General features: G+C 39.9%; 1 protein-coding gene across 5 annotated transcripts in view; it reads left to right on the top strand.

Annotated features, from left to right (window-relative positions):
- Positions 1-13,532, top strand: part of C13H3orf20 (chromosome 13 C3orf20 homolog) — a 127,277-nt gene that overhangs the window by 14,999 nt on the left and 98,746 nt on the right. For all 5 annotated transcript variants that reach the window (XR_014823856.1, XM_084989525.1, XM_084989527.1 and 2 more), the window contains exon 6: positions 12,970-13,099. Coding sequence is in view for 4 of the 5 variants with exons in the window: in XM_084989525.1 (XP_084845651.1) it covers positions 12,970-13,099 (130 nt within the window). In the remaining variant the exon portion in view is untranslated. The remainder of the gene's footprint in view (positions 1-12,969; positions 13,100-13,532) is intronic.

Here is a 13,532-nt window from a genome sequence, read left to right as displayed (position 1 = left end):
AGCCACACCACAGAAGGAAAGGCTTAAGGGAAAGGCAGGAGGAAGGTGAGTCAGAACAGTATAGCCGTGGTTGCACAACCGGAAGTTTGGAGAAAAGATGAGTTGGGACTGAAGAGAACAAAGAAGGCCTTGTGGAACTTCCAAGTCCCCCAGGCTATGATGGCAGTGTGGTGGGGTTAGGGAGGGACTGCATTCACAAAGCAGTGGTGGGAGGTTGCATGTAAGGTTTGGATGCTCAAAGACTGTCTAGTGATCCCTACAGATGCTGGAAGTAAGCTAGAAGTTGAGAAGCTTGGATTTTATTCCCGAGCCCACCCCAAATGGCTATGGGATTTGCCTTCCTCAAGGCCTCTCTCTTCATATCAAGTTGACCTTGTAGCCTTTCAGACAGTGAACAAATGCTTATTGAACAGTTGCTAGTTGTCAGTCACTGTTCTGAATGCTGGGAGTGTACATATGGACTCTGAAACAAAGAACACCTTCCCTGATGGAGATGACATCCTTGGCCTTGTTCCCTGTATTCCTTAATCTCTGTTGGTGCATTTTCTCACATTTTGAGTATCACTTCCAACATCCCACATTATATGCTCCTGGCTTATTGTATCCAGTCCTGAGCTGGCCCTAAATCAATGTGGTCACTGTGAGGGGAAACAAAGTATCCTCAGGACACCCAGTGAGTTTATGATTTTTGCCTTCTTAATGACCTCAAGGGTGATGCCTTGAGTAAGACCATTGCAAACAAAAGTTACATATAGGAGTTCCCGTCGTGGCGCAGTGGTTAACGAATCCGACTAGGAACCATGAGGTCACGGGTTCGGTCCCTGCCCTTGCTCAGTGGGTTAACGATCCGGCGTTGCCGTGAGCTGTGGTGTAGGTTGCAGACGCAGCTCGGATCCCGCGTTGCTGTGGCTCTGGTGTAGGCCGGTGGCTACAGCTCCGATTCAACCCCTAGCCTGGGAACCTCCATATGCCGCGGAAGCGGCCCAAGAGATAGCAACAACAACAACAACAACAACAAAAAAAGACAAAAAGACAAAAAAAAAAAAAAGTTACATATATCTCTTGGCCTCTCTGTCTATGTGGCTGTTTTCCTCTGCCACCAGAGGATGGGATCACTTCATGATGTTGCATCACTCTCACTAGGATGTGTTCAATAATGCTGCATTTCTTATAGGTTCCTGACGTTTAGGAATTATTCTCACACATGCATGCTAGGATGGGTAGTTAAACTTCCCTAATAGTTTATAAGTAACTCTGTGTCCTGGCTTGCCCAGGAAAATCCCAGTTTATGCTTTTGTCCTGGCATAATTATTAATTTTACTCACTTTCAGTCTGACGTACCCTAGCTTGAAGAACATATTGTAGAATCATTGTGCTTTTAAGTCACTTTGCGTTGGGATTTCTGCTAAGTGATGCACATGTGCTGTCACATCTTGCCCGCTAGCCCTTCTTGCAGTTCTAGGGCCATTCAGACTTGGACCAGTCAAGCTCCAGGAGTTGGACCTACTCCAGCCATTTCTGGAGAGTAGTCCAGCTTTACAAGAAAAAAACAGAGAAGTCTGTCAACAGTGATTTCTGGTTGTCACACTCAGGGACTCAAAATAACTAGGGAAGTGCCAGAAATGGATGCTCAGGGCAGAAGATGATCTAGAAGGTGGCTGGACCTCAGGGTCAAGTCTCTGGTCTGCTGACAGGAGGCGTTAGGGAAAGGATCCAGAAGCAGTCTACGTGGCATATACCAGAGATGGTCTACAAGCACCAGCCACAACCTCCAAGGATTGGCCAACAGTGAGGAAGACTCCACTCTGAAACCTTCAGGAATCAGTAGGAGCCTAAGAAATACTCCTGGCCTAAAACCACATTTTATGTTTTGAAACCAATGTGAAGTTGAGCCTGCATCTGTCAAGGGAGAGCATGTGGCTCCAGCCAGGTAGGCAGCAGAGGCTCAGAAGCAGTCAGAACCTGAATGGATGCTTCTGGAAATTCAACCATATGGAAGACCACCTCCCCGATTTTATATCACCACATCCTCATGCCACCTAATACTTGCAATGGGGGACAGCTGTGAGAATAACTGAAACACAAAACATTACTATCCACAGATTGGAGCAGGCAGAAGCAAGAATCAATAAACTCAAAGAGAGGACAATGGAAATTATTGAATCTGAAGAACAGGAAGAGAAAATATTGAAGAAAAATGAACAGAACCTGGGGACCTGTGAACACTATCAAATGGCTTATGCATGTGGGAGTCCCAGAAGAGGAAGAGAGAGGGAGAGGCAGAGAAAATATTTAAAGAAATAATGGCTAAGAATTTCCCAAATTTAATAAGAGACATGAATATAAACATTAGAGAAGCTCAACAGACTCCCAGAAAGATGAGCTCAAAGAAACCCACACCAAGACACATTATTATCAAACTTTCAAAAGACAGAATCTTGAAAGTAGCAAAAGAGGTGAATCTTCACATACAAGGAATCTCAATAAGCTCATCAATAAGTTTCTCATCAGAATTTGGAGGATATAAGGCACAGATCCAATACATTTAAAATGGTCGGATAAAAAAACTTGTCAGCTAAGAATCCTGAATCCAATAAAACTGGCCTTCAAAATAAGGGAGACGTTAAGACATTCCAGATAAACAAAACCTGAGGGAGTTAATGACCACTAAATCTGTACTGCAGGAAATGCTCACGGGATTCCTGCAAGGTAAAATGAAAGGATACTAGACAGTACTTTGAAGTAAATAAAGATAATACATGGGAAATCATAAAAGCTAGTATTACTGTAACAATGGTTTGTAACCACACTTTTTGTTTTTCTACATTATTTAGGAGACAAATATAAAGAAAAAATTATTAGTATAAAAGCCAGAATTACTGTTTAGTTTGTAACTGCACATCTTATTTTCTACATAACTTGAAAGATTAATGCATTTTAAGTAATTTTTTTTTTCTTTTTAGGGCCATACCTGCAGCCTATGGAGATCCCCAGGCTAGGAATCAGAGCTACAGCTACCAGCCTATGCCATGGCCACAGCAACATGGGATCTGAGCTGTATCTTCGACTTATACCACAGCTCATGGCAATGCTGGATCCCTGACCCACTGAGCGAGGCCAGGGATTGAACCTGCATCCTGTGGATACTAGTCAGAATTGTTTCTGCTGCACCACAACGGGAACTCCAATAATTGCTAATTTATGTTTGGGGGCACACAGTATAAAAAGATGTAATTTTATGACATGAACAACTGAAAGTGGTAGGGATAAAGCTGTAAAGGAGGAGAGTTTTTTGTGTGTTATTGAAGTTAAGCTAGTAAAATTCAAATAAGAGTGTTATAACTTTAGGATGTTAAATGTAATCCTCATGGTAATCATAAAATAATTATGTAATATTACAGAAAAAGAAGTGAGAGGAGTTCCCACTGTGATGCAATGGGATTGGCAGTGACTCTGGAGTGCTGGGATGCCGGTTCAATCTTTGGCCTAGCATAGTGGGTTAAGGTTCTGGTGTTGTTGCAGCTGCAGTGTAGATTGAAACTGTTGCTTGGATCTGATCTCTGGCCTGGGAACCCATGTGCTGCAGGGCCACCAAAAAAGAAAAAAGAAATGAGAGAAATTTTAAAATTTCACTACAAAAAGAGCAGCTAAACACAAATGAAGACATTGTACAGATGTGAAGAACAAAAAGCTATAATGAGGCGTATAGAAAATAAAAAAACCAAATGACAGAAGTGAGTCTCTTTGTATCAATAATTCTTTATATGTAAATGGATTAAATTTTGCAGTCAAAAGACAGAAATTGGCAGAATGGATAGAAACTCATGATCCAACTATAGGCTATGTATAAGAGACTCACTTGTGATCCAAAGACAAAAGTGGGTTTGAATATTAGAATATGGAAGAAGATATTCCATGCCAGCCGAAACCAAAAGAGAGTAGATGTGGCTATACTAATACTAGATAAAATATACTTTAAATCAGAAAAGCTAATAAGAGACAGAGGAACATTCTATGTTAATGAATGATTCAGTACAGCAAGAAGATATGACAGGAGTTTCTGTGTGGCTCAGTGGGTTAAGATCTGGTGTTTTCACTGTAGTAGCTCAGGTCATTGTGGCATAGGTTCGATCCCTGGCCCGGGAACTTCCACATGCTAAAGGCAGGGCCAATAAAAGAATATATGACAGTTATAAACATTTATATACCTCATGACAGACCATCAAAATATACCAAGCAAAAACTGACAGATTGAAGAACAGATATAGACAGTCATACAATAGTAGTTGGAGACATCACTAACCCATTCACAAAAATGAATAGAACACCAGAGAGAAGAAATTATATAAAGACACAAACAACGCAATAAATCAACTAGAACTAACAGACATGTGCAGAACACAAGCAAAACAATAAAAATAGAATGCTTATTCTTCTTAAGTGCATGTGGAATGGATATTTTCTAGGATAAGTCATATGTTAGGCCACAAGTTAAGTCTCAATAGATTAAAAGAGATAGATGTCATATAAAGTATTTCCTCCAGTCGCAATGAGATGAAGTTAGAAATCAGTAACAGAAGGAAAAATGAAAAATTCACAGAATTGTGGAAATTAACATGTGCTTAAACAACCATTGGGTCAAAGAAAAAATTCACAGGGGGAACTAGAAAATAGCATTGGACAAATATGAGGGAGGTTCCTCAGAAAACTAAATATAGAACTACCCTATGATCCAGCAATCCCATTCCTGGGCATATATCTGGACAAAACTATAGTTTACTTTGTGTTCATTGCAGCGCTATTCACAATAGCAAGACAGGGAAACAATCTAAATGTCCATCGACAGATGAATGGATTAAGAAGATACGGTACACAGGTTGGGTTCATCCCAGCTTCACAAGGATGGTTCAACATACGCAAATCAATCAGCATCATACACCACATTAACAAAAAAAAAAAGTCAAAGATCATACGATCATCTCAATAGACGCAGAAAAAGCATTTGACAAAGTTCAATATCCATTCATGATCAAGACCCTCACCAAAGTGGGTATAGAGGGAACATTCCTGAATATAATCAAAGCCATTTATGATAAACCCACAGCAAATATAATACTCAATGGGGAAAAACTGAAAGCCTTCTCACTCAAATCTGGAACAAGACAGGGATGCCCACTCTCACCACTGCTCTTCAACATCGTTTTGGAAGTCTTAGCCACAGCAATTAGACAAACAAAAGAAATAAAAGGCATCCATATAGGAAGAGAAGAGATAAAACTGTCACTGTATGCAGATGACATGATACTATACATAGAAAACCCTAAGGACTCAACACGAAAACTACTTGAACTGATTAGTAAATTCAGCAAAGTGGCAGGATATAAGACTAACATTCAGAAGTCAGTTGCATTTCTGTATACCAGCAATGAAACATTAGAAAAGGAATACAAAAATACGATACCTTTTAAAATTGCACCTCAAAAAATCAAATACCTCGGAATACACCTGACCAAGGAGGTAAAGGACCTATATGCCAAGAACTATAAAACTTTAATCAAAGAAATCAAAGAAGATGTAAAGAAATGGAAAGATATTCCATGTTCCTGGATTGGGAAAATCAATATTGTAAAAATGGCCATACTACCCAAAGCAATCTACAGATTCAATGCAATCCCTATCAAATTACCCATGACATTGTTCACAGAACTAGAACAAACAATCCAAACATTTATATGGAACAACAAAAGACCCAGAATCGCCAAAGCAATCCTGAGAAACAAAAACCAAGCAGGAGGCATAACTCTCCCGGACTTCAAGAAATACTACAAAGCCACAGTCATCAAAACAGTGTGGTACTGGTATCAAAACAGACAGACAGACCAATGGAACAGAATAGAGAACCCAGAAATAAACCCTGACACCTATGGTCAATTAATCTTTGACAAGGGAGGCAAGAACATAAAATGGGAAAAGGAAAGTCTATTCAGCAAGCATTGCTGGGAAACCTAGACAGCTGCATGCAAAGCAATGAAACTAGAACACACCCTCACACCATGCACAAAAATAAACTCCAAATGGCTGAAAGACTTAAATATACGACAGGACACCATCAAACTCCTAGAAGAAAACACAGGCAAAACACTCTCTGACATCAACATCATGAATATTTTCTCAGGGCAGTCTCCCAAAGCAATAGAAATTAGAGCAAAAATAAACCCATGGGACCTCATCAAACTGAAAAGCTTTTGCACAGCAAAGGAAACCCAAAAGAAAACAAAAAGACAACTTTCAGAATGGGAGAAAATAGTTTCAAATGATGCAACTGACAAGGGCTTAATCTCTAGAATATATAAGCAACTTATACAACTCAACAGCAAAAAAACCAATCAATCAATGGAAAAATGGGCAAAAGACCTGAATAGACATTTCTCCAAAGAAGATATACAGATGGCCAACAAACATGAAAAAATGCTCAACATCGCTGATTATAAGAGAAATGCAAATCAAAACTACCATGAGATACCACCTCACACCAGTCAGAATGGCCATCATTCATAAATCCACAAATAACAAGTGCTGGAGGAGCTGTGGAGAAAATTACATTCCCTCCTGCACTGTTGGTGGGAATGTAAACTGGTACAGCCACTATGGAGAACAGTTTGGAGATACCTTAGAAATCTATACATACAACTTCCATATGACCCCGCAATCCCACTCTTGGGCATCTATCCGGACAAAGCTCTACTTAAAAGAGACACATGCACCCGCATGTTCATTGCAGCACTATTCACAATAGCCAGGACATGGAAACAACCCAAATGTCCATCGACATATGATTGGCTTTGGAAGAGGTGGTATATATACACAATGGAATACTACTCAGCCATAAAAAAGGATGACATAATGCCATTTGCAGCAACATGGATGGAACTAGAGAATCTCATACTGAGTGAAATGAGCCAGAAAGACAAAGACAAATACCATATGATATCACTTATAACTGGAGTCTAATATCCAGCACAAATGAACATCTCCTCAGAAAAGAAAATCATGGACTTGGAGAAAAGACTTGTGGCTGCCTGATGGGAGGGGGAGGGAGTGGGAGGGATCGGGAGCTTGGGCTTATCAGACACAACTTAGAATAGATTTACAAGGAGATCCTGCTGAATAGCATTGAGAACTATGTCTAGATACTCATGTTGCAACAGAAGAAAGGGTGGGGGAAAAAACTGTAATTGTAATGTATACATGTAAGGATAACCTGACCCCCTTGCTGTACAGTGGGAAAAAAAAAAAAGAGATACGGTACATATATACAATAGAATACTACTCAGCCATAAAAAAGAATGAAATAATGGAGTTCCTATTGTGGCTCAATAGTAACAAACCTGACTAGTATCAATGAGGATGCAGGTTTGATCCCTGGCCTTGCTCAGTGGGTTAAGGATCTGGCATTACCATGAGCTGTGGTGTAGGTTGCAGATGTGCCTCAGATCCCAAGTTGCCATGGCTGTGATGCAGGCTGGCAGCTACAGCTCTGTTTCAACCCCTAGCCTGGGAACTTCCATATGCCACAGGTGCGGCCCTAAAAAGACAAAAAGAAAAAGAATGAAATAATGCCATTTGCAGCAATGTAGGTATAACTAGAGATTATTATACTAAGCAAATTAAGTAAAAAAGAGAAAGACAAATATCATGATATCACTTATATGTAGAATCTGAAATAGGGCACAGGGAGTTCCTGTTGTGGCTCAGCAGGTTAAAATTCTGACCAGTATCCTTGAGGGTGTGGGTTCATTCCTTGGCCTTGCTCAGTGGGTTAAAGAATCCGGCATTGCCACAAGCTGTGGTGTAGGTTGCAGATGTGGCTTGGAACTGGCATTGCTGTGGCTTGGCATAGGCTGGCAGCTGCAGCTATGATTTAACCCCCTTGCCTGAGAACTTCCATATGCAATGGGTGTGGCCCTAAAAAGACAAATAAATAAATAAATAAAATAGAACAAATGAACCTATCTACAAAACAGAAACAGATTCACAGACGTAGAGAACAGACTTATGGTTGCCAAGGTGGGGGAGTAGAATGGACAGGGAATTTGGGGGTAGTGGATGCAAACTATTACATTTAGAATGGATAAGCAATGAGGTCCTTCTGTACAGCACAGGGAACTTATCCAGTCTCTTGGAATATAACATGATGGAAGATAGTAGGAGAAAAAGAATATGTATATATATATATATATATATATATATATATATATATATATATATATGCATGACAGGGTCCCTATACCATACAGCAGAAATTGACAAAACACTGTAAATCAACTATATTTTAATTTAAAAGTTAAAGTGGGGGTTCCCATTGTGGCTCAATGGGTTACAAACCCAACTAGTATCCATGAAGATGTAGGTTCAATCCCTGGCCTTGCTTAGTAGGTTAAGGATATGACGTTGCTGTGAGCTGTGGTATAGGTTGCAGACTCGGCTCAGATCTGGTGTTGCTTTGGCTGGGACACAGACCAGCAGTTGCAGCTCCAATTTGACCCCTAGCCTGGGAACTTCCATTTGCCACAGGTGCGGCCTGAAAAAAAAAGAAAATGAAGACATAACAAAACTTATGGGATATAATGGAAGTGGTGCTAAAGGGGAAATTTATACCTATATATGCTTAAATTAAAAGGCAAGAAAGATCTCAAGTAAACAATCTAACTTTACAACTTAAGGAGCTAGAAAAAGAAAAATAACTAAACCCAAAGCTAGAGAAGGAAGGAAACAATAAAGATTAGAGCAAAAATAAACTAAATAGTAGAAAAACACCAGATAAAATCAGTAAGACCAAAGATTGATTCTTTGAAAAGGTCAGCACAATTGACAAATCTTTAGCTAAATGGACTAAGAAATGAAGGAAGGAAGGAAGGAAGGAAGAAAGAAAACAAACTCAAGCTGCTAAAATCAGAATTGACAGTGGAACACTACTGCTGATTCTAAAAAGGATTATCAAAGAGTACTATGTACAATTGCATGCCAACCAATTGGCTAATCTACATGAAATGGACACATTCCTAAAACACCATACATGCTTAGACTAAATCATGAACAGAAAATTTGAACGGACCTTTGAAAACCAAAGAGATTGAATCAATAATTTAAAAAACTCTCCTGGAGTTCCCATCGTGGCTCAGACAAATGAATCTGACTAGCATCCTTGAGGACGCAGGTTCAATCCCTGGCCTTGCTCAGTGGGTTAAGGATCCAGCATTGCCGTGAACTGTGGTGTAGGTCACAGACATGGCTCAGATCCCACATTGCTGTGGCTGTGGTGTAGGCCAGTGGCTACAGCTCTAATTTGACCCCTGACCTGGGAACCTCCATATGCTGCAGGTACAGCTCTAATGAGGCAAAAAAAAAAAAAAAAAAAATTTCTCCTAACAAAGAAAATCCCTGATAACTTCATTGTTGAATTCTACCAGACATTTAAAGAACTAACACCAGTCATTCTAAAAATTTTTCTAAAAAATTGAAGATGGAGTACTTTTCAGTTCATTTTATGAGGCTACATTGCCCTGATACCAGAGTCAAAGAACTAAAGAAATCTACAGATTGATATACCTAATGGACATTGATCCTTAACAAAATATTAGCAAACAGAAATCAGCAGCATATTAAAAGGATTATACAACAAGACACCAAATGGGATTTACTCCTGGAATGCAAGCATGGTTCAATGTATAAAACTCAGTCAGTGTAATTCACTGTATTAACAGAACGAAGGGGGAAAACCACATGATCCGCTCAGTTGATGCAGTAGAAGCATTGGACAAAACTCAACTTTCTTTCATGATGAAACACTCAACAAATTAGGAATAGAAAGAAACTAACTTTCATATAATAAAATTCATATAATAAAAGCCACATAAGAAAACCCTGCAGTGAACATCATATTCAATGGTGAAAGATTGAAAGCTTTTCCTTTAAGACTGGAAACAAGCAAGGATGCCTGCTTTTACCACTTCTCTTCAACATATTGCAGGAAATTTCAACCAGAGTAATTAGGCAGGAAAAATAAGTGAAAGACATCCAAATTTGAAAGAAAGAATTAAAATTATCTGTTTGCAGATGATGCAATCTTACATGAAGAAAATCCTAAATATTCTACACAAGAGAAACTATTAGAACTAATAAATGAATTCATCAAATTAGCAGCCTACAAAATCAGACACAAAAATCAGTTGCATTTCTATACATGAACAGTGAAAAATCTGAAAAGGAAATTATGAAAACAATTTCACTTCCAATAGTAGCAAAAAGAATAAAACACCTAGAAATTAACCAAAGGGGTGAAAGACTCGTACAATGAAAACTACAAAACGTTGGTGTAAGAAATGAGAGACATAAATAAGTGGAAGCAGACTCCATGTTCATGAATTGGGAGATTTAATATTGTTAAAATGTTAGTACAACCCAAAATGGTCTAAGATTCAATGCAGTTGCTATCAAAATCCCAATGATGTTTTTTGAAGAAAGAAAAACTCATCCTAAAATTCATAAGGAATCTCAAGGGAACCCCCAAATAGCCAAAAAAAAAAAAAATCTTGAACAACAAAACTGTAAGACTCACATTTCTTGATTTCACAACTTACTACAAAGTTATGGTAATCAAAACTGTGGTATTAGTATAGTGACACTGAGACCAACAGAATAGAAAGAGCCTAGAAATAAATCTTTGCATACATGATCAAATGACTTTTGACAAGATTTCAAGACCATTCAATGTCTTCTCAACAAATGGTACTAGGAAAACTGCATATTCACAAGCAAAAGAATGAAGTTGAATCCTTACCTAAAACCATATATAAATAAGTCAAAATGACTTAAATGTAAGACGTGAAACAATAAAACCCTTTGAAGATAACATAGGACAAAAGGGTCATGACATTGGATTTGGCATTGATTTCATGGATATGATACCAAAGGCATCGGCCATGAATGAGAAAATAGACAAATTGTACTTCATGAAAACATTTTTAATTTTGTCTTTCAAGGACAAAATACAACCTAATTTGAAAATGGACAAAGGACTTGAATAGTCATTTCTCCAAAGAAGATACACAGATGGCCAATAAACACATGAAAAGATGTTCAACATCACTAACCACTGGGGAAATGGAAATCAAAATTACAGTGAGATACTACTTCACTCTCAGTAGGATGATTACTATTAAAAAAAAAAGACAAAAAAACAAGTATTGGCAAAGATATTGCAACCCTTGTGTAGCATTGGTGGGAGTGTAAAATGGTACAGCTGTGTTTACTGTGGAAAACAGTATGGCAGTTCCTTAAAAATTAAACATAGAATTACCATGTGCTCCAGCAATTTCACTTCTGGGCATTTACCCCAAAGAATGAGACAGCAGGGCCTTAAAGAGCTATTTGCACACATGTTCATAGCAGCATTATTCACAGTATCTAAAACATGGATGCAACTTGTGTCCATCAATAGTGATGGATAAAGAAAATGTGGTCTGTACATATAATGAAATATTATTCAGCCTTAAAAAGGAAGTGAATTCTACAGTATGTTATAATGTGGGTGAACTTTGAGGACATTTATGCTACATGAAATAAGCCATTCACAAAAATACAAATACCAGAGTTCCCTTCTTGGCGCAGTGGTTAATGAACCCCACTAGGATCCATGAGGACACTACTTCAATCCCTGCCTCAGTGAGTTAAGGATCCAGTGTGGCCATGAGCCGTGGTGTAGGTCACAGATGTGACGTGGATCTGGCATTGCTATGGCTGTGGTGTAGGCTGGCAGCTACGGCTGCAATTCGACCCCTAGCCTAGGAACCTCCATATTCCATGGGTGCAGGCCTAAAATAGCAAAAAACAAAAAACAAATACTGTATGATTCCATTTATACAAGGTACTTAGAGTATTCAAAACCTTAAAGACAGAAAGTAGATTGGCAGTTACCAGGGACTGTGGGGAGGGGAGAATGGGGGAATGATCACTACGGTTTCAATTTTACAAGATGGAAAGAGTTATGGGAATAGATTGTGATAATGTTTGTGCAGCAAGGTGAAAGTATTTAATACCACTGAACCAGACTCTTTTTTTTTTTTTTTTTTTTTTTGTTGTTGTTGTTGTTGCTATTTCTTGGGCCGCTCCGCGGCATATGGAGGTTCCCAGGCTAGGGGTCGAATCGGAGCTGTAGCCACCAGCCTACGCCAGAGCCACAGCAACGCGGGATCTGAGCCACGCCTGCAACCTACACCACAGCTCACGGCAACGCCGGATCGTTAACCCACTGAGCAAGGGCAGGGACCGAACCCGCGACCTAATGGTTCCTAGTCGGATTCGTTAACCACTGCGCCACGACGGGAACTCCTTTTTTTGTTGTTGTTGTTGTTGTTGTTGCTATTTCTTTAGACTCTTAAAATGAAGTTGGAACTCTGCCCACTGATTCTTTTAGCAATGTATTGGATAAATCTCTTCTAATCAACTTCCTAAAAATAATTAAGTTGCTAATGGCATTCCACTTCTCAGTCAATACACTCTGCCCTCTGCTGAGGCTGAGATAAGCCAACATCAGAGAAATGTTGAAGTCAAATGAGACAGAATTGAGACTCTTTGTCTTTAATCAGATATATCAAAAGGGAATCCCTTCAGGGTCCACGGCAGTCAAGTGTATGCTCCCCCTACCCAGAACCAGGCCACCCTTGGGGGAAACGTGGCTGGATTCATCACTCTTGGCACACACTCCATTGACTCACAGAGTGATGTCTCAGTTTTATAAGTGACCTGCTGGGGTTTCCAATCCCTGGAATGATTCCCCCAATTATTTTGACTCTCAAGGGATGCAGTTCTCCTGCCCACTGCCCCCTGCCTCCCTGCCCGGGGTGAACATGACTTCTTGAGAAACTGTTTTCTAAAACCCCTTCCTAACTTCTTCATACCCAACTACAGGCAAGAATTTAGAAGAGGTGGTCATGACATCCTCACCGAGAGGAGGGGAGACCTCCGCCTCTGATGTTGTAGAGTTCAGCGACCCCTGCCCTGAAGCCCGGGAGAAACTGCAGGAGATGTGTCGCCTCATGTGAGCACCTTGGTGGTTGAGGGGAAGTGGGAAGGGAGGAGAGTGTGTGTGAAGGGAGATTGATGGACCTGTCAGCTACCCAGTGCCCCCACGACAGTGACAGGGTGGTGGCCATGCCTCATGCAGATGGCCCCAGGCCTTCCCCGCTCACAGTCCTTTTCAGTCCTTTGAAATCTTGTCAAACCTGAGGAAGTTGGGTTTATGCCTATTTCGAAGATCAGGAAACCGAGATACTCTGAGTACACCATAAAGCACTGCTTAAGCTCCCAAGCTCAGAAGGCCTGACTCCAGAGCAGTGCTCTTTGCATCTTTACCAGTGAGACCCCTCTTCATGGGGCTTCTTACAGTTTAAACAACCTTAAGGTTAAGAATGTTTGTTTTGTAACATAATTTGTCAGATGTTCTCCTAGGAAAAAAGAAACATCTCTCAAAC

The sequence above is a fragment of the Sus scrofa genome, chromosome 13 (genome assembly GCF_054392235.1).
Source record: "Sus scrofa isolate SSC_HxYL_T2T_F1_AM1 chromosome 13, Sscrofa_HxYL_maternal_Yorkshire_Landrace_v2.0, whole genome shotgun sequence".
NCBI lineage: Eukaryota > Metazoa > Chordata > Mammalia > Artiodactyla > Suidae > Sus > Sus scrofa.
Note: the sequence above shows the minus strand (reverse complement) of the source record. Positions and strands in the feature narration are given on the sequence as shown.